We start from the raw sequence: 26,546 nt of genomic DNA, 5'->3' as shown, positions 1-26,546 counted from the left end.
GGTTCTCTAGAACTTGATACCCTTCAATCCTTCTCATACAGAGATAGTCTTTGCTTAACAAGAACTACCTGTAAATCAGAGGTAGTAGCATGTTAGAGAAGGCTGAAGCAGAGCCATGATTCTACAGCAGGGGTCTCCAACCTTGGCTACTTTAAGCCTGGAGGACTTCAACTCCCAGTCCTCCAGGCTTAAAGTGGCCAAGGTTGGAGACCCCTGTTCTACAGAGTTGGAGTCTCTAGTCTTACCTTTCCCTGTTGGGACCACAATGGAGGCTCCAGCTGTCCACGGGGTAGGAGGCCATTCTCAAGGCAAGAAAGGAAGGCCAGGAGATGTCCACCAGGTGGAAAATGGAGGGGGGGCCTCTGGATACCATCCTGGCTCACCAGCACCAATGTCCCACCTTGGTCAGCTGCAGGGATAAAATGTTCCTTGCTATTGGTTTCATTAAAAACCATAGCAACAAAAGGCAGTCTAGAATTGCAGTCCTAAAACACAGCCCTTGTTAAGCAGGACCAAAAGTGCATGACTAAGAAATTACTTAGGAATGCCTTGCACATCAATGTCATTGAGTGATAGACTCATAGGCATGGTAGAGACCAGTCTAATCTCCACCCAAGGAGACCCTATACCATTTCTAGTGACAGATGGCAGTCTAGTCTCTTCTTGAAAGCCTCCAGTGATGAAGCTCCCACAGCTTCTGAAGGCAACTTCTGTTCCATTGGTTGATTGCTCTCACTGTCAGAAAATTTCTCCTTATTTCTAGGCTGAATCTCTCCTTAATCAGCTTCCATTCATTATTCTTTGTCTGGCCTTCAGATACTTTGGAAAATAAGTTTTCCCCCTTCTCTCTATGATAGCCCCTCAAATATTGGAAGACTGCTATCATGTCTCCCCTGGTCCTTCTCTTCACTAGACTAGCCATGCCTATGTAACCGTTCTTCATATATTTTAGCCTCCACTCCAGAGGTGGGTTTCAGCCAGTTCTGACCAGTTCTGGAGAACTGGTAGCGGAGATTTTGAGTAGTTTGGAGAACCGGTAGTAAAAATTTTGACTGGCCCCGCCCCCATCTACTCTCTGCCTGCCAAGTCCCAGCTGATCGGGAGGGAATGGGGATTTTGCAGTAACCTTCCCCTGGATTGGGGAGGGAATGGAGATTTTACAGTATGCTTCCCCTGCCACCAAGCCACACCCACCAAGCTATGCCCGCCCACCAAGCCACACCCACAGAACCGGTAGTAAAAAAAAATTGAAACCCACCACTGCTCCACTCCTTTAAGTAAGCAGATGGAGGTAGTGGGGAGAGAGAGCTGCAGTGATAAACTTGCAGCCTATGAAAAATATATCCGACCCTCCCCAACACTAGATCCTCACTTGGGGTGGCATTTTGTTTCAGCAATTACTAGCTTCTCTTATTTCACCTATTAACCATCCTATTTTCTGGATGTCTTCAACAAAGTTCTCCAGCCACTTCAAATCCCTTCTCTGACAGCACCCAAGTAAAGTTGGTGCATACAAAGTTAAAGGATGAAATCGGTGCAATTCACTAACAAACTAACGCGATTACTGATTTCAAGAGAGTTATTCATCGGCTATGGCAACTCTGAGAAAAGATGCTCTCTTAAATCACGGCCAGCTTCTCTTGTAGGTGTTCAAACCCCGTCAAATATGAAGACTTACGTTGTTGATGGCAATGGATGCAGACAATTTGGCTGAACGGTACAATCAAGGCGTAATCCCAGTAGATACTGAAAACAAGATAATAATAATAATAATAACAACAACAACAACAACAACAACAACAGAGTTGGAAGGGACCTTGGAGGTCTTCTAGTCCAACCCCCTGCCTAGGCAGGAAACCCTATACCATCTCAGACAAATGGTTATCCAACATTTTCTTAAAAATTTCCAGTGTTGCAGCATTCACAACTTCTGCAGGCAAGTTGTTCCGCTTATTGATTGTTCTAACTGTCAGGAAATTTCTCTTTAGTTCTAAGTTGCTTCTCTCCTTGATCTCCACCCATTGCTTCTTGTCCTGCCCTCAGGTGCCTTGGAGAATAGCTTGACTCCCTTTTCTTTGTGGCAACCCCTGAGATATTGGAACACTGCTATCATGTCTCCCCTAGTCCTTCTTTTCATTAAACTAGACATACCCAGTTCCCAGCAACCGTTCTTCATATGTTTTAGCCTCCAGTCCCCTCATCATCTTTGTTGCTCTTCTCTGCACTCTTTCTAGAGTCTCAACATCTTTTTTACATCGTGATAACAATGACACCGAAGTGTGACAATGGTTGAAAAGAGAAGGGTGGACTTCCCTTCCCTTCAAGCATTTAAACGGAGGCAAGGCAACCATCTATCAAGAAAGCTGTAATTTGGATCCTTGCATAGAAAACTAAACACCACCATTGGACCCTGGAATCATATTCAATGACAACAGCTATGAAGGTGGCCCTTAATCCATCTAGTCATTGAAGTGCAGCACTGTTTGTATTACAGCCAGTCATAATGTATCCAAGAAGTCTTATCACACAATGAGTTTTAATATAGGGCAGTTATTATTTGATAAAATTCTTGCAATCTATGTGACCCGTAACTTGTATTTGTATCACCACTTCCTGCTCCCCTGGTATCATCCTACTATAAATCCTAAAACAATCTAGTCCTGTGTTTGTCAATCTTAGCAACTTTAAGATGGTTGGACTTCAACTCCCAGAATTCCCCAGCTGGGGAACTGAAGTCCAAACTTCTTAAAGATACCAAGGCTGAGAAACACTTGCATTTAACGAACCAAGCTGCACCTTGCAAAAGCTTGTGGCTTTGAATAAAATTTGTGAATGAGAAACAGATTCTAGTAGACTTCTGGGTTTTTTTTTTTGCTATCATAGATTTCTTCCTACACTGTTGTCCTTGAGCAAGTTAGAATTTAATGAGGATACTTTGCTGAAAATACTTCGGAATTTGCTAGGAGCACATCTGTGTCTTTTTCCTTGCTACCTTTAATCTTTCGCTTTAATCTTTCACCGCACGCAAACCCGTTGCCACGCCTTACCTTTTCTCCAGTTCTGAATCCCCCAAATTCCCATTCATGAGCTGATTTGGTGTCCATTTCAAAGTTAAAGAATCAGAAGACTGATGAAGCGACAGATATCCCGGAATGGCCTCCATGTCGTCTTTCTGTTCCAAAAGTGAACCCCAATAGCGATAAGAAAAAACAAGACAGAAATATTGGACATTTGCTGAAGGTCAGGTAGTCCTGACCTTGACTTAGGACCATAATGGGGCCCAAAATTTCAGTAGCTGAGCAAGAGAGATGTTACATGAAATTGGAAACGGGTTTTTCTATTGCGGATCATACCTGAAACCTATAATAGAGAATTGAGATATTTGACTGTGAATGTAGTAACAGCAGCTAGGATTGTGTTTGCTAAGAATTAGGAAAGTGAGAAATTACCATCGCAAGATGAAATTATTAAGAAAATAATGGAATTTGCAGAAATGAGTAAATTGACATTTGAAATCAGAGAACAGGAGGATAAACAATATTATAAGATATGGGATTTACTTTATCAATGGCTAGAAGGAAAAATATGTTAAAAAAGATTTGAGAGAGGTTTTTATAAGGCAAGAATTTTTGAATGATACAATTGATTTAAGATGATGGAATGAATGATGTAATAAGATAAAATATTAAGTTAGAATAATTTACATGAAATGAGAGAATGAAATACTATAGTTAATTAAAGGATTAATTGATTAAAACATTTGGATACATTTTAGATTGACAAAATGTAAGATTAGATAAATTAATGATACAGTACATATATGTTGAAATTGCACAAAAGATTTGTAATCAACCTACCGACACACTGTATCGGGATTGAAGATGTTTTTATGTTTGTTTGTATTAAAAAATAAAAAAAATTCAAAAAAAAATTGGAAACGGGTCCAAATGGCTCTTTGAGTGTTTCAGCTTGTAGACCCATGTCCTAGGATAACATGATTGTCATTTGCAACCTTCCCAGATGGCTTCTGACAAGCAAAGTCAATGGGGAAGCTGGCAGGGAAGTTGCAAATTGCATCTATATCAGGCTGAGGAAGCTGGCTGAGGAACTCTGGGAGCTGAAGTCCACAAGTCTTAAAGGGACCAAGGTTGGAGACCCCTGATCTATATGATACATCGCTTAATGACTGCAGTGATTCGCTTAAAGACTGCGCCAAAAAATATATGCAAAATTGCGTGCCGTCATGATGGCTCACTTAACAACCATACTATCAAATTTTCTGATCCCAACTGTGGTTGTAAATCAAGGATTACTGGTATATGATCTACTGTGCAGGTAGTCCTCAACTTACAACAGTTTGTTTAGTGACCGTTCAAAGTTACCATGACCTTGAAAAAAGTGACATGATCGTTTTTCACACAGTCATTGTTTTGCAGCACCATGTTTTGCAGCACCCCCATGGTTACATGATCAAAATTCAGACGCTTAACAACTGATTCACATTTATGACGGTTACAGTGCCCTGGGGTCTTGTGACAAGCCCTTTTGTGACCTTCTGTGACCTTCTGACAAGCAAAGTCAATGGGGAAGCCCGATTCACTTAACAACCATGTTACTAACATAACAACTGCAGTGATTCACTTAACAATGGTGGCACGAGGTCATAAAATGGGCCAAAATTCCTTTAAGAACTGTCTCATTTAACAACAGAAATTTCGGGCTCAATTGTGGTCGTAAGGTGAGGACTTCTCTGTCTCTAAGCACTTACCGGCTGAACCAGCACATTGTTCTTCCCATACAATAAATGTGTCCGTGAGTTCTGGTGCAACGACTCCACATAATCTCTGGCCGAAGCGGCAAAGCGATCTTCTGACGTGCTTCCACTTGATTGACGCTTCCTGATCTGAGGCACAAAAGAATCCAACACAGACAAACAAGGAGAAGCTGAGCTACAATCCCTCTTCGAGGACAACCTTGCAAGCTACTCACCATTCAGCTAATGTCCACCAGGGCTTCTCTTACTGCAATTTCTTTTTTTTCCCTTTTTTTAAATTAATTGAATAAGTTTGTCCTTTCCATTCCTGGCCTCCACAAAAGATTTTGGTTTCCTTATCATCCATCAACTGATTATTTCCTGAATTGTCCCCATCCACTCCAAATATGTTGCACCAACAATTCAATTTCTAACATAAAGCCTGCCCGTCTCTCTGTCTCTCTGGAATACTGTGTTTTCTGATAATTCTTTTTTTATTCTTTATTGGCCAATTGTGATTGGACACACAAGGAATTTGTCTTCGGTGTATATGCTCTCAGTGTACATAAGGAGAATAAAATACATTCATCAAGAATAAAAAGATACAACACTTTGTGATAGTCATAGGTTACTAATAAGCAATCAAATCATACTAGGAAACAAATAAAACAATATAAATCATAAAGATACAAGCAACAAGGTTATAGACATAAGTGGGAGGAGATAGGTAATAGGGAGGATGAGAAGAATAATAGTAATACAGTCTTAGTAAATTATTTGACAGTGTTGTGACAACTTACTGTAGTTGTTAAGCAAAGTGATGGCACTTGGGGAAAAAACTCCTTGTGTCTAGTTGTTCTGGTGTGCAGTGCCCTATAGCATCGTTTTGAGGATAGAAGTTGAAAACAATTTATGTCCCGGATGTGAGGGTTCTGTAGATATTTTCACAGCCTTCTTTTTGACTCATGCAGTATACAGGTCCTCAATGGAAGGCAGGTTGGAAGCTGTTGTTTTTTCTGCAGTTCTAATTATCCTCTGAAGTCTGTGTTTGTCTTGTTTGGTTGCAGAGCCAAACCAGACAGTTATGGAGGTGCAGATGACAGACTCAATAATTCCTCTGTAGAACTGGATCAACAGCTCTTTAGGCAGTTTGAGCAAGCAATTACAGCAGGTGCAAAAACCTAGATCGGGAATGTCCAAACTTGGCAATTTTAAGGCTTGTAGACTTCAACTCCCCGAATTCCACAAACAGTCAACTCCCATGCTGGCTGGAGAATTCTGGGAATTGAAGTCCACAAGTCTTAAAGTTGCCAAGGTTGGATACTCCTGGCCTAGATGATCTTATCTGATCTAAAAAAGCAAAGCAAGATTGATGGGGTAGTTGGAAAACACTGGGAACCATAGGTGTCTTCTTTTAACTGTAGTTATGGAAAAGGATGAAAGGTGCATTGGGGTGTGTCCAGAAAATGGGACATCCAAGAGGAGGATAAAAAAGACCAGGTGGCAATTGTTGTAATATAGTCTGAGTCTTTTTATGTTTCTTGACACTCCTTACACGTGCAAAAGAGCAGGGTTTAGGTCACACAGCCATGACTATCCTGCTGCTTGTTATGATCCTCCATGTTGGACATCACTGGATGCAAATACTTCTTCATATTTGCCACTGGATAAAAGTAAATAAGTCAGGAGGTGTCTACACCAGAAGAAGGTCATGGCTAATATATTGTTGCCAAGATGTCACCACTGAGTTGAGGCGGGGTGAAATGCTCCCATTTCGGACTGGATCGCTCGATCCGGTAGCGATGGTGGTGGGTGGTTCGGAGAACCGGTAGCAAAAATCCCTGCCCACCCCCACCCCAGCTTAGCTGTACGATCATCAGAAGGTTTTTGGTTTTTTTACCTTTAAAAGCATATTTTCTTTGGCCGAAAAAATGCTTTTAGAAGTAAAAAAAAAAAGCCTCTGATGATCACATGGCTCAGCTGCGATCGTCAGAACACTTTAAAAGCATTTTTTCTACAACCTCTTCGGCTGAAGAGGTTGTAAAAATATGCTTTTAAAAGGTTCTGGCGATCAGGCAACTCAGCTGGGATCATCAGAACCCTTTAAAAGCATGTTTTCTACAAGCTCTTTGGCCGAGGAGGTTGTAAAAAAAGATGCTTTTGAAAGGATCTGGCCATCAGGCAACTCAGCTGGCATCGTCAGAACCCTTTAAAAGCTTTTTTTTCCTCTGGGGATCCCAGCTGAGTTGCCTGATCATCACAGACTTTTAAAAGCAGCTGAAGAGGTTGTAGAAAAAATGATTTTAAAGGGGAAAAAAAAGCTGGCCATGCCCACCCAGTCACATTACACCTCCCCCAAGCCACGCCCACAGAACCAGTAGTAACAAATTTTATGTTTCACCCCTGAGTTGAGGTCAACTCAAGAAAGTTTTTATGTTTCTCAACGAGAAAGAGATGTTTAACATACTGCTAAAATTGTGAATCCTGTAACCTCGAACCGGGTGAAATGGTGCGTCGCTGAACCAATTTTTTTTTGAACCAAGGTACCCTCAAATGGGCTAATTTACAGAATAGGTCCAAATTCTGGAACCTTCAAAAATTTTAGCAAGGTTGCTGGGTGGGCATGGCCAAGGTGGGCGTGGCCTAGTCTGCCTCCTGCACCACAGTGTATGTGTGTGTGGGGTGTTTGCCCTCCCCAGACTCCGGAGGGTTCTTTCGAGCCTCCGGGAGGGCAAAAACTGCCTTCCCAGGCCCTCCGGAGGCCAGAAATGGGCCCGTTTCCAGCCTTCCTGATCTTCTGATAGGCTCATTTTTTGCCCTCCCTGAGCCTCTACACATGCCCTGCACTTACCTGCATCCAAAATGGGCCGCGAGGGGACTCCTGGTAGAGGCGGGGCCAGCCAGGAATGGGATTTGGGGGTTCTCCGAACTGCACAGAATCTTAGCTAGAGGTTCTCCTGAATCTCTGTAAACCCCCAGAAGCACACCTCTGATAAATATTCCAAAATTACTTTTTAAAAAGACTTGAGGGATAGTAAAGGAGAAGAAATCACCTACTCCTAGGGCTGGCCGTTTAGAAGGAGAGTCTTGACGATTATGGGTTCCATGAATCCGATGTCTCTGGACCAACTCGTCTGCTGAGGGGTCTGTCCAGAAGTGGTCAGCCGTTTTCAGCTTTGTGTAATCCAGGGCACAAGGCCCAACTAAAAGGCAGACAGAGAAAATGGAAAAGGGAGTCACATGCTTCTCTTCCCCCCAAAAGGCCTTAACAATTGAGTTTGGCTGACCAATCCACAAGTAAACATTCGTTTGTTTAAACCAGCGTTTCTCAACCATGGCAGTTAAGGACTTTAAATTCCAGAATTCTGGCCTGGGAATTCTAGGAGTTAACATGCACACATCTTAAAGTTGCTAAGACTGTGTTGTAGCCCGCCAGCAGCCAGCAGAGCTGGCAGCAGATTCAGACATTGAGGAGGTTGGGGAGGAATGTGGGTCAGTCCTGGAGTCTGGGGAAAGCTTGGAAGAGGGCTCTGAATCAGAGGCAGAGAGGGGGCCAAGGCCATCTGGTAGTTCTTTGCTGCCTCTGGAGTCTCTGGAGTCTGACATCAGCAAGGAAGAAGAACAGTGGGAGCCTGTTCCCAATGTGCGCATGCACAGAGCTGTCAGGAGACAGGAACAATTAAGAAAACAGGGTCAACTTGGGAGTAAGGCTTGGCAATGATTGACCCTCCCATAAGACATAAAAGAGAAGCGAACGGGGACGTGAGCTTTTTGCAGGAAGCAATTAGTTCATCTGGTCAGTAAAAGCTTTGGAAAAGTTCTGTTTGACTCTGTGCTAAGTTTGGCCTTGCCCTGAGTGTGGCAATTAGTTCTCAGGCAGCATTCCAAGGGAGATAAGGTGGGTGTTTGTAAATACTCCCCTGAAAGACTGTTTGAGAAGTCTTTCGGACTGGGAGTGACAATATGAATTAAAGAGGTTTGCTGGGACTAAGGTTGTGCTATATGCTTTCTAAGGAAGCATAGGTCAGAACAGACTGAGAGATGCTGATTTAAATGATAAATAGATTTTACCTCCCTCCCGAGTTGGAAGGTCAGGGTTGGCCCTGTCATTAGATCAAAGAGGAAGTTCCAATACTAGATCTGGAAATTTCAACAAAATATTTGGTGGTCAGGCCTGTGTCTCTTACAGCAGCCATTTTGTTTCAAAAATGAACTGCTTGTGTATCTGGTAAAGGAGGGAAGGCCATCTTGGTCCCTACGAGATCGATCCTGAATCCTGCCAACAACAAAATGCCCCCCCTCCCATCTTTTCAAATAAAAATATTGATTGAACTCCACTAGCTATGCATTTGTTCAGCAGCGGGATAGCAAAAGTGGTGAACAGCTGGGATGCGAGGCATACATAAAAACTACAAAATGTCTGAAATTCTATACTAGCTGATTTTATCTCCCTCTGGGCATGATGCTGGGGAAAAGCTGGCTGATTTTCAAACCACAGGTCTATAACTCAACCATCACAGCTACTGAGGAAGAATGCCAGAAGCTGCAAATCAGCAACCTCTGGGAGGCTACAGATCTTCCAACCTTGCCTGTCTTAGATTTAGTGGTGTCAGGTTTCAAAGACCAGGTCCACACCTGTAGGTCTAATTACCGTATTTTTTAGAGTATAAGACGCACTTTTTCCCCCCTAAAAGAAGGTGAAAATTTGGGTATGTCTTATACATGGAATGTAGCCCTGCCCACCCGCCAGCCCCCACCCTTTGGCTTTTGCCTCTCAGCAATTTGCCTCCTTGCAGCTAACAGCAAACCGCCCATTTCAGTTTCAGCTTCAGCACAGCCTGATTAGCACAAGCAGCTGATTATGGGTTGGGTCGGCCTCCCGACCATCAGCTGCTTTCATTGCCTATTGCCGCTGCCTCGCATCCCATTTTCGGCCTCCGCTGTTTGCTCCAAGGAGACACACAGCTAGGAGCCAGAGGCAGATTGTTTTTTTCTTGTGCTAATCAGGCTGTGCTGAAACTGAAACAGGCTGTTTGCTGCAAGGAGGCAAATTGCTGGGAGGCAGAGGCAGATTTTTTCTTCTTCTTTTCCTCCCCAAAAGAGGTAGGTGTGTCTTATAGTCTACAGTGTCTTTTGAAAAATATGGTAAACTGATCTATTGTTAAACAGCCAATGCATAGAAATCTTCTCAACTAACAGTTAACATCTGCTTGGAGTTAGCTAAGGGTCCATGGAATTCAAGGGAGATAAGATTTAGTTCACTTGTTGCTACGTAAGGATTCTAGACTAATCCATCTTTTAAGTCCACCCCCAGATTCTGCTATTTGTCCTCCTCCAAGTCTTGAAACTAGGCTCTACTTCAGTGGTTCCCAACCTTTTCTTTTATAAGAAATAGATATTTAAAATCTCCGTAGCTCAAAAGTTCCCGGCACCCTCAAAAGATCTCACGGCACCCCTTAGTGCCGCGGCACACTGGTTGGGAACCACTGCTCTACTTGGTGGTGTGATGCATTTAGGTTCAAACCCAAATACTGAAAAAACAACAGACATTGATTGTTTGTTTTCTAAATGTCAAATCCAGATGTTTTTCTGATCTGTCCCTAAGGATACATGAAGATACTTACCTAGAAGACAAGCCAAGATGGGTCCAAATACTGGATCTGCCAATAATGCCTCTCTTTCATAATATTTGCTAGAAGAAAGCAATCCCAAAACAATCAATTAAAACAAAAAAAGGCAAAAAAATTCTGGGCAAATATTAAAAAATGGCCACTTGAACAACCAGTTGAAAGCAAACCGGAAACATTTTTTTACTAGGAATCTTTACGAGAACATACACCAAAGAAATAAAATATCTGATTTTACACATTATAACAGCTGCACGAATAACATATGCACAAAATTGGAAACAGTAAAAGATACCAACAGATGAAGAAGTGATAGGGAAAGTTTTAGAGTATGCCGAAATGGACAAGTTAACAAAAGAAATTAAAGAGAAAGAAGAGACAGATTATTATTATAATCTGGAATAAATGGTATGAATGGCTTGAGTCTAGAAATAAAGGAAAAAAATAAAGGGGAGAAATTAGAATGTACAGAATGTATTAGAAATGTACAATATGTAAATAATAAATATATAAGAATTTAGAAAAGTAAAGCTATTAATATTAGATAATTTAATGTAAATAAAGAAAAGAGGATAAGAAAGAAAAGAAAATAACAAATGTGATATGGGAGAAAGGTATAAAAGCAAAAGAAGACTACAAAGAAACGCTGTTTAGAAATAGGAAATATTTATATGTTATATGTTGTGTGTTTGTCAGATTCTGTATCACATTAAAACAATTAAAAAAAATAAAAAAAACAAAGAAAAGGAAAAATGCGAATACAATATATTTTGTAGAGGTAATATTTTAAGGCAAAATTTCAAATGGAACAGAAGTTAAAATGACCATAATACTGGCTTGTTCCCTCTTTTATTTCATTTCCCATGTGTGTGAAAAGGAACCTCTGGAAAGGTTGTGGCAAGGGGAGATCAAAACCTCTTTAACCTACATGCTTACTTAAGTTTAGATGTGGTCCAAGTTTTCCTCTTATGAGGATCCTTTCCCCTATTTTTATGCCTGATAGTCAACTGCCATCAGAAATGGAACTCAGCTTTCTAAGCAGACTTTGGGATACGAGATCAAAAGATGTGGAGAGACCAGCTGGATAACATCATGATATCATAAAAAAGTTGCTTAGTGATGTATGCAGGTCTAGAGCTCCAATCTTCTTATCCTAAATCTAAAGTTTCTAAACCGATGTTTTAAATCTCAGCCGCTTGAAAAAAGATCTTCAACTCCCAGAATCCCCCCTACAGATGCTGCTTTGAACTCCAGTATAAAGACAATAAAAAAGCGCACAACACAAAACAAATAAAATAGTAGCTAAGGGGAGAGCAAACCACTTTTGACCTACCAAGTGAGGCTGAAGGAATCAAAGAGATGGAAAGAGCTATTCCTTAACCACATGTTGTGGTCTGCCAGCTGCCTGCGGAGGTGGCAACGGAGTCGGACAATGAGGCTGAGGTAGGGCCAGGGCCATCGGGGAGTGAGGTATAGACTCCAGAGCCTCTGGAGTACAGACTCCAGAGCCTCCAGAGACTGATAGTAGTGAGGCAGAGGAACAGGAGGAGCCTGCTCGTAATGCACGCATGAGAAGAGCTGTCAGAAGGCAAGAGCAGCTCAAGCAAAGAGGACAACTGGGGAGTAAGGCCAAGAGATGATTGGCCCCTCCCATAAGGCTTAAAACAGACCAGCAACGGCGTTCAGGCTTTGCCGGAAAACAACGTTGGTAGCTTTGTCTTCTTTTTCGTCTACGTCTTGCCTTTATTTTTGTATCTGTGACTTCTGAATGTTTGCCAAGAAAGGCCTTTGGCAGTTTGCCTAATTGGACCAAGGTTTGCAATAAGGACTGAGGAATTTGTGTTGGGAGGAATTTACTTTAATTTAGTTGAACTAAGATGGGAATGAAGTAATTCTCAGCTGTTCAAATAAAGTTTGTTTGTTTTTTCACTGACTGAGTTTTCTACTACCTACTTGGGCCTGGGTCACAACACCACAGAGCAAGTGGTGGGAACATCTTAAGTCTGTGAAAAGCTTCAACTGGTGACAAGAGGATAATAGAATAACAGAGCTGGGAGGGACCTTAGAGGTCTTCTAGTCCAACACCCTGCCCTAACAGAATACCTACCAGAATATCAGGGGTGTCAAACTTGATTTCACTGATGGCTGCATCAGGGTTGTGTTTGACCTGAGGGGGAAGGGTGGGGTGTATGTGGCCACGGTTGGCATGGCCAGCTCGACGTCACTCCTGTCGGGGGGGGGGCTGTGGTGGCCCCAGCGCTCTGCCAGCGAAAACAGGCTCCCGAGCTCTGTATTCCGCTGCCACGGCCTCCTGCAACCCTCTGCCAGTGAAAATCCCCCGTATGTGGGAGGCCGTGGCAGTGGAATACGGAGCTCGGGAACCTGTTTTCACTAGCAGAAGCACCACAGGCTGGTCCTTTGCTGTTTCCAGGTGGCCCCACGGGCCAGATCTAAGTACCCTGCGGGCCAGATCTGGCCCCTGGGCCTTGAGTTTGACACCCCTGCCTTATATCCTTCTGGTTATAAATGGCTCTCCAATCTTTTCTTGAAAACTTCCAGTGATTGAGCACCTGTAACTTCTAAAGGCAAGCTGTTCTATTGGCTAATTGTTGTAACTATCAGATTTCTCCTTAGTACTAGAGATTGGGTCTCTCCTTGACTAGTTTCCATCCATTGCTTCTTGTCCTGCCCTCAGGTGCTTTGGAGAATAGTTTGACTCCCTCTTCTTTGGGGCAGCCCCTGAGATATTGGAACACTGCTGTCATGTCTCCCCTGGTCCTTCTTTTCACTAGACTAGACATTCCCAGTTCCTGCAACCATTCTTCATATGTTTTAGCTTCCCACCTCCTAAATCATATTTATGACGAGGCAGAAGTTAGATGGACAAATTTCAATTGGACTCTCACAGTGCCTGTTTTTTTTTTTTGAACCCATCACTATGGCTGGCTTTATATATAGGTAAAGGAAAAGGTTCCCCTGCATATGCCTTCTAGTCGTTTCTGGCTCTAAGGACGGTGCTCATCTCCGGTTCAAAGCCGAAGAGCCAGCGTTGTCCAAAAATATCTCCGTTGTCATATGGCTGGCATGACTCAACGCCAAAGGCACACAGAACGCTGTTACCTTCCCACCTTTGGTGGGACCACCTTTGGTGGGAAGGTTTTTCTACTTGCATTTTTTACGTGCTTTTGAACTGCTGGGTTGGCAGAAGCTGGGACAAGTACCGTATTTTCCGGCGTATAAGATGCACCGGAGTATAAGACACACCTTAGTTTTTGGGGAGGAAAATAAGATTGGCAGGTGGATTGGCCTCCCGAAATACCCCCAAATCAGCTGTTCCCAGAGGTGAATTTTACCAACAGGTTCCTTGGTTGTGAGCTCTGTGCCTTGCTTTTTTTTCTGCCTCTAAAAGCCTCCGAAACAGCTTCAGAAAAAAAGCCGCTGAAGCTCTGTTTGGGGGCTTCTTTTCTGAAGCTTCTTTTCTGATGCTTTTTTCAGCCTCTGAAACCTCTGTTTGAGAAACTCGGCGGGGCTACATTCAGAGTATAAGACGCACCCAGATTTTCACCCTCTTTTTGGAGGAAAAAAAGGTATGTCTTATACTCCGAAAAATATGGTAACGCGAGCTCACTCCGTTACACGGCACTAGGGATATAAAGCTGTGAACTGCTGACCTTCTGATTGACAAGTTCAGCATCTTAGCCAGTGAGCCACCGCATCCCTAGGCTTCATTTATAAAGCATGCCAAATGATTTCTTAGCACAACATCTCAGTCTGACCGCCAAGTCCCTAAAACGATGATTTCCTAGGAAGACATGCAAACTTAAAGGGGAGAAGTAGCACCGTTTCACCTATAGATGGGGCCAGAGATCCAAGCCCTGGCTTTGTCCATCAGCATCTGCGATCAGATCTATTGAAGCTGATGAGGTTTTCCACCAGTTAAGAACAATCTTAACAGTGAAGAACGGTTACAGGAACTGGGTATGCCTAGTTTAATGAAAAGAAGGAATAGGGGAGACATGATAGCAGTGTTCCAATATCTCAGGGACTGCCACAAAGAAGAGGGAGTCAAACTATTCTCCAAAGTACCTGAGGGTAGAACAAGAAGCAATGGGTGGAAACTAATCAAGGAAAGAAGCAACCTAGAACTAAGGGGAAATTTCCTGACAGAACAATCAATAAGTGGAACGACTTGCCTGCAGAAGTTGTGAATGCACCAACACTGGTAATTTTTAAGAAAATGTTGGATAGCCATTTGTCTGAAATGGTGTAGGGTTTCCTGCCTGGGCAGGGGGTTGGACTAGAAGACCTCCAAGGTCCCTTCCAACTCTGTTATTATGTTATGTAATCCCACTCGTTTCCAAAAGAAGACAGGAATTACCAGTTCAGGCCTCCTTCGGCAGAAATCAAACCCAGGACCATGGGGAATGCTATCCCTTCCCTCCCTTGCCCTTCCTCACTTAACATCCAATCATTTAGGGACTTGTTCAAAGTTATGATGGATCCCTCAAAAGGTACAGGTGGTCCTCGATTTACAGCAGTTCATTTAGTGACCATTCAAAGTTACAACAGCACTGAAAAAAGTGACTTATGGCCATTTTTCACACTTATGACCACTGCAGCATCCCCCACTTTCACGCAATCAAAATTCAGATGCTTGGCAACTGATTCATCTTTATGATGGTTGGTTGTAGGTTTCCCGGGGTCATGTGATCCCCTTTCGCGACTTTCTGATGAGCAAAGTCAATGGGGAAGCCAGATTTATAACGTTTCTAATAACTGCGGTGATTCGGCTTAACAACTGTGGCGAGAATAGTGGTAAAATGGGGCAAAAAGTCACTGAAATGTTTCACTTAGCAACATAAATATGGGGCTAAACTGCAGTCGTAAGTCGAGGACTACCTGTACATATGATCTAGGTCTGGAGTTCCAACAGCTGCATGCATTATAACCTGCAGTTGTGTGATTTCATTTTGGGTATTTGGCAACAGGCTCGCATTTATAACTCTTTGTAGTGTCCCTAGGTCATGTGACTGCAATTTTTGGTGTTTTTGGCCAGTTTCTGATGGTTACTTTTAGTTTCTGGCAAAAAACACTCACTGGATAAAGTCATTGTTTTAATGACTGCTGTGTTTGCTTAATGACCACAGTGCTGCAGAAAAAGTCATAAAATTGGGTCCAGTCACCTGTTTAACAATTCACGACCATAATTCCAGGCTCAGTTATTGGTGGTAAGTCGAGGATCCCAGATTGTTGGGGGCAAGATGCTGACTCTGTAAACCGCTTAGAGAGGGTTGTAAAGCACTATGAAGCGGTATATAAGTCTGAGTGTTATTGCTATAGCAGGCTAATTCTGCCGACTGTCAGGAGTTCAATGCCTTCGATCCTGACCAGCTGAAGGTCGGCTCAGCCCCCCATCTTTCCGAGGTCAGTAAAATGAGGACCCAGATTGTTGGGGGCAAGATGCAGACTCTGTAAACCGCTTAGAGAGGGCTGTAAAGCGGTATAGAAGTCTGAGTGCTATTTATTGCTGTTACCTGTATGTCTGATGAGTCCCAATAGAGGAGGAGCAATGTAAGTAAAAACACCATATAGGACATAACACTATGCAAAAATAGAGAATCTCCCCACAACACCCAAAAGCAGGATGGAAGTAGGTAAAAACCTTGTACGCAGGGACATGGCCTAATGTTAACATCCACACAACTCAGTGCTCTGAAATATGGACTGCATATACTCATTTCTAAAGATCAAAGCCCACAGTAACAACATTGCCAAAAAGACACTAAGAGTTGTTAACCTAATCTTGCATAGCTTCTTCTCTGGTAATATTGTACTACTAACTAGAGCATAGGATGCGGTGGCTCAGGGGCTAGGACGTTGAGCTTGTCGATCGAAAGGTCAGCAATTCAGCGGTTCGAATCCCTAGTGCTGCCGTGTAACGTGAGCTTCTGCCAACCTAGCAGTTTCGAAAGCATGTAAAAATGCAAGTAGAAAAAATAGAGACCACCTTTGGTGGGAAGGTAACAGCGTTCCGTGCGCCTTTGGCGTTGAGTCATGCCGGCCACATGACCACGGAGACGTCTTCGGACAGCGCTGGCTCTTTGGCTTTGAAACGGAGATGAGCACTGCCCCCTAGGGTCGGCAACGACTAGCACATATGTGCGAGGGGAACCTTTATCTTTACCTTTAACTAGAGCATACAAAACATTTGCTAGACCAATCCTTAAATACAGCTCATCTGTCTGGAACCCACACTGCATATCGGATATAAATACAATCGAGAGAGTTCAGAGTTATTTCACAAGAAGAGTCACCCGCTCCTCTGCTCGCAATAAAATGTCTTATACCACCAGACTCCAGATTTTGGGCTTAGACAACTTAGAACTACGCAGACTTCAGTCTGACTTAAGCATAGTACATAAAATTATCTACCACAATTACAAAACAGATATCAGACTAAGAGATATCAGATTGCCTTTGAATAATTAGGATGTATTATTTTATATAATGGGGGGGTTAGGAAATGAACAGATTTGAATGAGGTTAACAAGGGCCGTGGTGGCTCAAGGCTATAAGAAGCTATAAGAAGCCTGTTATTAAAACCAGCTGCCTGCAATTACTGCAGGTTCAAGCCCCACCAGGTCCAAGGTTGACTCAGCCTTCCATCCTTTATAAGGTAGGTAAAATGAGTACCCAGATTGGAAAAATGTTTTTGTTTGTTAAAACTTTTTCAATTAAAAAAAAATTATCTACCACAATGTCTCCTACCTGTCAAATGACTACTTCAGCTTCAACCATAACAATGCACAAGCAAATAATAGATACAAACTCAAGGTAAACCGCTCCAAACTCGATTGCAGAAAATATGACTTCAATAACAGAGAGGTCAATGCCTGGAATGCACTACCTCACCCTGTAGTTTCTTCTCCAAACCCCCAAAACTTTAAGCTTAAACTATCTACTGTTGACCTCACTTCATTCCTAAGAGGTCTGCCTACCATCCCTGCCCTAATACTCCATTTTTATTTACTCTTTTCATGTATCTTTTCATGTATCCAAATTATGATTATACTTTTACCTGTTATCTTGTATACGATTGACAAATAAATAAATAAAATCTCTTGAACAAAATGAACAACAAAAAATAATAACCCAAGCAAACCTGGGCACTCTTCTCACCTATTGTTATCCACAAGGTATTGCACGATTTTATCAAGCACCCTCTCAATCAGGGCGGTGCGCACCCAGATGTGCTTAATGGCTTGTGGGGACAAAGAAGAGGGTTTGCTTGTAGTTGAAGCTTGCCTCTTCAGGGATTCTTGGCCAGCTGGCTGGTATTTTCTGTTGGGGAGGGGGGTGGAGAAAAAATGCAGAATCCACATCAAAGGTTGTATTTGCAAGAGGTACAAGCTTATCTCCAAGTACTGGCAGAGCACTGATGCCCCAGTCTCAGTCACCACAAAGGAGGCTCCAATATTATCAATTTCTATTTCGTTTTAATTTTCCCATGGTATCATTAACTACCAAAAACGTGTTTCTTAACATTAGCAACTTTTAAGATGTGTGGACTTCAGGAGATCATCCTGCCCTAGGCATGAAAGCCAACTGGGTGACTTTGAGCCAATCACCAAGAAACCATGAGTTCTAGTCCCGCCCTGAGCATGAAAGCGGCTTGATTATTTTGGGTCAATCACCAGGAAAATTCTAATCCTGGCTTGGCATGAAAGCCGACTGGATGATTTTGAGCCAATCACCAAGAAACTGTGAGTTCTAATCCCTCCCTAGGCATGAAAGCTGACTGGGTGACTTTGAGCCAATCACCAGGAAACTGTGAGTTCTAGTCCCACCCTAGGCATGAAAGCCGACTGGGTGACTTTGGCTCATTCCTTCTCTCAGAGCCCAACCCATCTCACAGGGTTCTGCGTTATGCGGAAGATTGGAGGAGGACGTGTTTGGTGCCTTGAGTTATGGATAAATAATTGTAAAGGCGGGATATAAATAAATAAAACTCCTGGAACAATGTCACATTTGCTAAATAAGCCCCTGTGCATTCCTGTGCAGTTAAGCCCTTTGCTGGCTGAAAGTGAGCAGAGGCAATAACTTAACAAACTCTCTGCTGGTTGTTGCTGTCATGGTTTGTCTTGGCTCAGGGGCATTTGGACACACAAAAGTTCCTGGGATGCTTCAAGAGGTTTTAATATCAGGATGGGAAGAGACAAAGAGGTTGCTTGTAAGAATTAGCCAGTTTGAAAGGGCTGGGAAAGAGGAAGAGAAAAAACTCTCTGAAACTAGCATTAAAGAGACTTTTCAAATCATACAGGTAGTCCTCACCTTACGACCACAATTGGACAAGAATTTCCATTGCTAAGCAAGGTGGTTGTTAAGTGAGTTGTGTCCATTTTTATGACCCTTTTTGCCATGGTTGTTAAGTGAATCACATGATCATTAATCAACCCCCATTGGCTTTGTTTATTGGAAACTGGCTGGAAAAGTCACAAATGGCAATCACATGGTTGCCCAGGATGCTGCAACCTGTTGTACATACACGGTGGCTGCCAAGAACCCCAATTCTCTTCATGTGGGCATGGAGATGCTGCGACAGTCGTAAGTGCAAGGACGAGTTATAAATAATTTTTTTTCAGTGCTTTTGTAACTTCAAATGGTCGCTAAACAAATGATTGTAAGTCGAGGGCTACCTGTAAAGCATTTAATGACCATTTAGTACAGGGATCTCCAACCTTGGCAACTTTAAGCCTGGAGGACTTCAACTCCCAGAATTCCCTAGCCAGCTTTGCTGACTGGGGAATTCTGGGAGTTGAAGTCCTCCAGGCTTAAAGTTGCCAAGGTTGGAGACCCCTGATTTAGTACTATTTCAGTTGGCTGGTATATTCCCCAGCAAGCAAGTTACGTATGAATACCAGGCTGGCTATGAGAATTGACTTCAGTCTCTGGTTCTTTTATGGGGTTAAGACAGTTCACAAGCTTCTAGTCCTTCATGATGCTGATTTTTATTTTTTAACATCTCAGGGGTATATTGCATATTTTTGCACCTTCTCAAATTTTTTTATTTTATTTTGCTGCTTGGTTGCAATATCATATATAATTCTCCTCTGCACCATATATAGTGAGAGGTTGCCTCGGTGGCTCCAATTACGCCTGTCTGCCAGAAGAAAACCTGCCAAGGCAGGGCAGCCTAAGTAAGTGTTTTATTTTGTCTCTCTTCATCATGAATTGTCTCCATCTTTGGCAGTTGCTATGTAAAATCCAGCCACAAAGTGGTGGGGAAACCGAGTTTAAGAGGGAAGAGCAGCCAAAAAAACTGGCGGTTTCACTGGCAAAGGCAGTGACGTTGCTTGCCAGTTCAACCAAGTCCTTTCACAGCCAACTCGATCAGCTGCTTTAAATGCTGAAATGTCACTAAAGGGGGGGAGGCGGATTCCATATTTGGAAAAAAAAGTGTTTCCTGACCACCCAAATGTCCATGGGCAAACTAGTTAAAAATGGAGATTTGGGGGGGAAGGGGTAAACAAAAACAAACGTCTAGAAAATCATTTTCTCCCTCTTCGAATTACCCAGGCAAAAGGAGGGAAACGGAATTTTATTTTTCTCCACTACATCTGATTATCACTTAATATAAACTAGTGACCTGAACAGAGACGGAAACACAGTCGGAAAGCCGAACCACCTGCCTACATTCTCCTCGTTGCTTACAGATGATCTGCAAAGGAAAAAAAGAAATGGACACATTCTCTTTTGAAGCTCCTTGTGGGGTTGAGTATGCACAGATACAACTTGGGATCTCAATTTAAGAGACGCAGAAGTGAATAAAGTCAACATGAGGGATTTTTTTTAAATTTTTTTTGCTAAACTGGGGAGAAAAGGGAAGTTGCCAAGTTTGAAAAACATACATCCAGAGCAATCTTTTCCAACTTCCCACACATAGACAACTAAAGGATTTGATGAGGGCTTATGGAAAGTGGTGAACGACACATCTAGAAGGCACCATAATTAATCTGCTGATCTGAGGCATTATTTTTGTTAGAGAGACTCAAGCACCAATTTGAGCTGAATGCATTTATTTAATTACCAAATTTGGAAACCGGCCATCTCCCTCACAGTGCAAAATTATTAGAGATTAGAAAATCTACTTTGGTCCAAGGTTGATTCTAAGTCTCTGGAAGATATAGGGAGAAGATTAACTCCAACATGAAGGCCTACCATGAGCTTTAGGAGAAGACAGTAGAAAGAGAAATTAACTGGGCAGCATTACACAAGTAGTCCTTGACTTATCACCAGTTGCTTAGCAACTGTTTGAAGTTACGACTGCCCTGAAAAAGGAGTCTTACCACCCAAATTCAAAGTTCTGATGGTTAGACCCTTTCTACGGTCACATGACTGAACTTTGGGCGTTTGGCAAAATGGCTGCATTTACAGCTGTTCACTGTGTCCTGTGGTCGCCTGACTGGATCTTACAACGATTTTGCCAAAAACTAGCACTTACTTCCTGCTTTCGGCAAAACTGTGGGGTTGGCTTTGGTTTGCTTAATGTCCGCAGTGTTTGCTTAATGACCACAGTGTTTGTCTAACGATCGCTGCAAAAAGAGAGTCACAATTTTATGATCGCTACAGCATATGACCCTAATGGACAGGCTCCATGAAGGTCATATGTCGAGGACTACTTGTATTGGATTAATAGTGGCCAGATGAGTTTCTCTTCCCTAACTGTGCCTTTCCCAGGAATCATACAATTTTTTTTATTATTTTTTTTTAAATTTACATTTATATCCCGCCCTTCTCCGAAGACTCAGGGCGGCTTACAGTGTATAAGGCAATAGTCTCATTCTATTTGTATATTTACAAAGTCAACTTATTGCCCCCCACAACAATCTGGGTCCTCATTTTACCTACCTTATAAAGGATGGAAGGCTGAGTCAACCTTGGGCCGGGCTTGAACCTGCAGTAATTGCAGGCTGCTGTGTTCTAATAACAGGCTTCTTTACAGCCTGAGCTACCACGGCCCCTTGCCAGGAGAACAATCTTTCATTTTCCTAATCTTACTTGGTTAGATACCAAGGCACTGGGACAAAGAGGCTGTGGACTGGATGAAACTAATCACGGACAGAGCCAACCTAGAATGAAGCAAAAATGTCCTGACAGCAGGAACAATTAATCAGTGGAACAACTTGCCTCTAGAAAGTTGTGGGTGTTCCAATACTAGACGTTTTTAAGAAGAGATTGGATAACCATTTGTCTGAAATGGTATACTGCAGTGATGGCTAACCTTTTTGCCATCGCGTGCCAAAAGTGGGGGGAGTCGCGCATGTGCGTGCCCACACCCATAATTCTATGCGCCTTGCGCAGCCCCCACATTCCCCCCGCTTTTGGCATGGTGGGCCCAGTAGGCCTGTTCTTCGCTTTCCTCAGGCTCCAGAGCCTTTCTAGGAGCCTGGGGAGGGTGAAAATAGCCTCTATTAGAAACTGCCCGTTTGCTGACTTCTGGTGGGACTGGAAGGCCTGCTTTTGAGCTCGCGTGCCCACCAATATGGCTCCTAGTGCCACCTGTGGCACACATGCCATAGGTTCGCCATCACGAGTATAAGGCTTCCCGCCTGAGCGGAGGGGGGGGGGTTGGACTAGAAGATTTCCAAGATCCCTTCCAACTCTGTTATCCTATTATATTCTGTTATACATGATGGGCCCTATCCACTATGCTCTGATCCTGGAATCATTAAAAATAATCATGGTGGCTGCAGAGAGTGCAAGATGCACAATTATCTCTTCTGGTTGTGCTACCCAAGAGTGGGATGTTCCATCTTCTAATGATGAGCAGCCTGCGGCATCTGAGTGGCCACTAGGAAATAGCACACAAAAAAATGAACGTCACCCTCACCTGCCTTCAGCCTGTTGCAGCAACTCCTGCACTTTCCTGCATATCTCACTGGCCACGTCATACGTCTTGCCAACCTTGGTGAAAAGGGCAGCGATCTTGTCCGTCCGCAAGAAGCCGGATGCCCGACGCTTCAGCATGTGGAGAAGGCAAATTTCTACCATCCCTGGCAGAAAAAAAACAGAATACAGAATATAGTCTCTTATAGCAGAAACACATATTTAAATCATAGCATAACAGAGTTTGGAAGAGACCTTGGAGGTCACCTAGTCCAGGGGCCTCCAACCTTGGCAACTTTAAGCATGGAGGATTTCAACTCCCAGAATTCCCCAGCCAGAAAAGCCAGCAAAATCCTCCAGGCTTGAAGTTGCCAAGGTTGGAGACTCCTGATCTAGTCCAACCCCCTGCTCAAACCGGAGAATCCATGTTATATTAGACAACAAGAGCAAACAATAGAATCAAACTTAATGTAAACCGCTTCAAACTTGATTGCAGAAAATATGACTTCTGTAAAAGAGTTGTTAACGTTTGGAACTCATTACCTGACTCCATAGTCTCTACTCAAAATTCCAAAATCTTCAACCAAAAACTGCCTACTATTGACCTCACCCCATTCCTAAGAGGACTATAAGGGGCGTGCATAAGAGCACAAAAGTGCCTACCGTTCCTGTCCTATTGTTCCCTTTCATTATATCAAATTAACATAGTTTTTGCATACTTTTGCTTATATATATTTTTTTCTTTTATGATGGGTTGTTGTTTTATGTCGATGTTTGTGTATACTGTTGTGACAAAATGAAATAAAAAAAAGAAACTTAGAACTTAAAATAACTTTGTACACTTTTAGTGCACACTAAAATGAACCACAAATTAAGGAAAAGTGCTGGATTCACACAGAGCACAGAATATTTGTAGTTCAGGGTTGAACTTTGGGGTCCTTGGTGCTCTCTGAACTTCATTGTTTTCTTGGAGTGGTTCTTGCAGATATCAGCACTGATGATGTTACCTAGCTGGGTAATGAAACATCTGCAAGGAAACAAACTCAGAGAGTACCAGGGACCTCATACAGCATAGTGTATCCCCTCTTTAATTGAGATGGTTGTGTTTAATGTGTGAGCAGAGCCAGCTGCGTGCAAGGAAGGACCCATAACACTGAACTCTAAAGCAAGGACATTTAGTTCAAATTCAAATTTTGATTCCAACAGTTGCAGCCTTCGTGAACATAACAGCCATCCATCAGTCTCTCTGGGAATTGGCATCAATTATTCCAGCACAATCCAGATCGTGTAAAATGAGCTCTCGGAAACATGAAAGGTTATGAATCACCACTTTAGATTACCAGAAATGAGAAATGTTTGTGACTCTGCAATGTTGATAAAGACATCTGACATATAATTCATTTGTTAAATTACCGATGGCTGAATTTAGCTCCTTCTCCTCTTTGATCTCACCGTTTATATGCCCATGTATTAAATTCTGGAGCTATCAACTGAGGTGAATTGTACGGCTCTCTTTGTGCTTAACACCCACAGAATATTTCATCTACGAACAACTTTGGTTGATCTGCAATTACATTTTTTAAAAATGCAATCGCAAAAAGAGATGCACAGGACGGGAGGGCAGGAAAATCTTAGAGACAGCCTTGTTCCCAGTCTACCTTACAAACTTCTGCACCCTTCTTGAAAGGAACGTTATAAAATAAATTTCATTTCTTTTCCAGTCTGATCTAACCACAGAGGTCTGTCTGGCCTGCCAATTAGAGCAAGCAATTTCTAAGCAAACAAGCTGGCTTTCTGGCAGCTTAAAAAAATAACAATAAAGCAACAGAAAAACCATGATGCATGAGGAAAGATAGGTGAGGTTTTTTTGCTTTAAAAAACAGAAAACCTTTCTACTTCCAAGACCGTTTACCTCAGATATCTACCACAGAAAAAGATTGGGACTCTGCCTTTAAACCCTCATGAAAACCTCTCACTGGCTCTTGTTTGAAAGAAGATGCATGCATACCTACATACATACATACATACATACATACATACATACATACGTTTGTGTGCGTGCGTGTGTGTGTGTATGTATGTGATTGTCAAGAGTTGTGGGTTTTTTTACTTTTAAAAGCATTTTTATGGGCCTCTGGTGGCTCAACAGGCTAATGCAGCCTGTTATTAACAGCAACTGCTTGCAATATTGCAGGTTCAAGTCCCACCAGGCCCAAGGTTGACTCAGCCTTCCATCCTTTATAAGATAGGTAAAATGAGGACCCAGATTGTTGGGGGGCAATAAAAAGTTGACTTTGTATATAGTATACAAATGGATGAAGACTATTGCCTGACATAGTGTAAGCTGCCCTGAGCCTTCGGAGAAGGGCGGGATATAAATGCCCAAAAAAAAAAAAGCATTTTTTTTACAACCTATTCCGCCAAATAGATTGTAAAAAATGCTTTTAAAAGGTTAAAAAAAAGGCTCTGACAATCAGGCAGCTCAGCTGTGAACGTCAGAGTCTTTTTTTTACCTTTTAAAAGCATTTTTTTAAAGAAACGGCAGGCAGCCAAGCGGGCAACGGGCAATTGGATGGGCATGAATGGGGGGTGGGCAGGGATTTTTGCTACCTGTTCTACCTGCTGCCATCGCTACCAGATTGGCTGATCCAGTCCAAACGGGGAGCATTTCACTCCTGATCTAATTATTTTATCTATAATGAACTTCTCCTCCTCTTCTAAACCCAAATGGCTCCGTAGAGTTCCCTCAGATACCAGTAAAAGTAGTCCTTGACTTACGATCATTTGTGACAGTCAAATTGTTGTCCCCTTTCTATGATAAAGACAGCTTGCAATAACCATTTTAGTCTCCAAAAATGTCTGAAGTCACAGAATGATGCTGAAACCATGGGCACCTACAGGTTCTGGGATGCCTGTCAGGATCTTGATGACTGTCATAGGATGTCAAATGTTACCTGGCATCCATGACATGTGTGATACTAAACTGCAACTTGAAACTGAAACTTCATGATGGCCAAACAACAGCATAGACATGTGTTTCTCAACCTCAATAACTTTACACTGTGTAGACTTCCAACTCCTAGAATTCCCCAGCCACCCATGCGGAATCACACAATAAAGAGGAAAATTGTCAAAACTGCTAAAGTTGATGCGAAGAATCAAAATAATAAAGTAAATGCTATAAGAATGGCATGGCATGGCATGGCATGGCATGGCATGGCATGGCATGGCATGGCATAGAATAGAATAGAATAGAATAGAATAGAATAGAATAGAATAGAATAGAATAGAATAGAATAGAATAGAATATTGGCCAAGTGTGATTGGACACACAAGGAATTTGTCTTCGGTGCATATGCTCTCAGTGTATATAAAAAATACATTCATCAAGAATCATAAGATACAACCTTTTGTGATAGTCATAGGATATTAAATAAGCAATCAAAATCATACTAGAAAACTAGGAATGCATAATATGCAAACTAACCCTGAATTGAGATCATGTGGATAAAATCAAGATGAAACTAGAAAAAAAATACTCTATATAAAATATACTAGACCAGTGTTTCCCAACTGGCAACTCTAAGGTATGTGGGATCTTTGTTCTAATTATATTGTGTTTGCTTAATATTTTTGCTGCTAGAATTCCTTCTAGCAGATGGGCAACATATACATTTATTTAGAAAATAAAATAAATGAACCCAATTGGTAGTCTCAGAAAGAGCATCAATATGGTGTGGGAACCCCCCTTCCTAGAGAATGAAATATTTGGGGGAATATTAAAATATTTCCCCAAAGGAGAAATGGAAAAACGTGCTCTTAAAGGCAGAAAGCATCCCCAGTCTTCCTGCTACAGGAAAAATCAAGCTGTCTTAAGCAGAACCCTGAAGTCTTTAGGTTCTAAAGGGGGTGTTTATATTTTGTACCCATTAAGAAATCTAGGCCAGCTTATTCATAAACAAAATGCCTTCAGCCCCACTCCCCCAGACTGGAGTTGATGGGATTAAGAATTTGCTTTCCCCCACCCAAATTCTAAGGACAGGACATGACCTTTAGGACATCATAGGATTAACCCACCATCACTGAAATAATAAAAGGCGCAAGGCTCACTATATTGCACAACCCCCTGGAGCATCTCAATCACAAAACTCCAGAACCCTCTAAAGATCCATCCACTCACTCGGCCATTTTGTCAGCCACCCCTGATACATACTGCTATCACTGAAGTTTCCGGAAATCAAATAAGCAAAGACTTTCTTTCCAACCAGCCAGCCTCCATT

General features: G+C 42.4%; 1 protein-coding gene across 1 annotated transcript in view; it reads right to left on the bottom strand.

Annotated features, from left to right (window-relative positions):
* SGSM2 (small G protein signaling modulator 2) overlaps positions 1-26,546 on the bottom strand; it is a 164,075-nt gene that overhangs the window by 50,084 nt on the left and 87,445 nt on the right. The window contains exons 3-10 of the mRNA XM_058164260.1: positions 22,271-22,433; positions 17,560-17,721; positions 10,378-10,445; positions 7,811-7,956; positions 4,769-4,903; positions 3,048-3,172; positions 1,679-1,746; positions 246-409 (exon numbers count right to left, since the gene is read on the bottom strand). Coding sequence (XP_058020243.1) covers positions 246-409; positions 1,679-1,746; positions 3,048-3,172; positions 4,769-4,903; positions 7,811-7,956; positions 10,378-10,445; positions 17,560-17,721; positions 22,271-22,433 — 1,031 coding nt within the window. The remainder of the gene's footprint in view (positions 1-245; positions 410-1,678; positions 1,747-3,047; positions 3,173-4,768; positions 4,904-7,810; positions 7,957-10,377; positions 10,446-17,559; positions 17,722-22,270; positions 22,434-26,546) is intronic.

This window comes from Ahaetulla prasina, chromosome 1, assembly GCF_028640845.1.
Source record: "Ahaetulla prasina isolate Xishuangbanna chromosome 1, ASM2864084v1, whole genome shotgun sequence".
NCBI lineage: Eukaryota > Metazoa > Chordata > Lepidosauria > Squamata > Colubridae > Ahaetulla > Ahaetulla prasina.
This window is presented reverse-complemented; position numbering and strand designations above follow the sequence as displayed.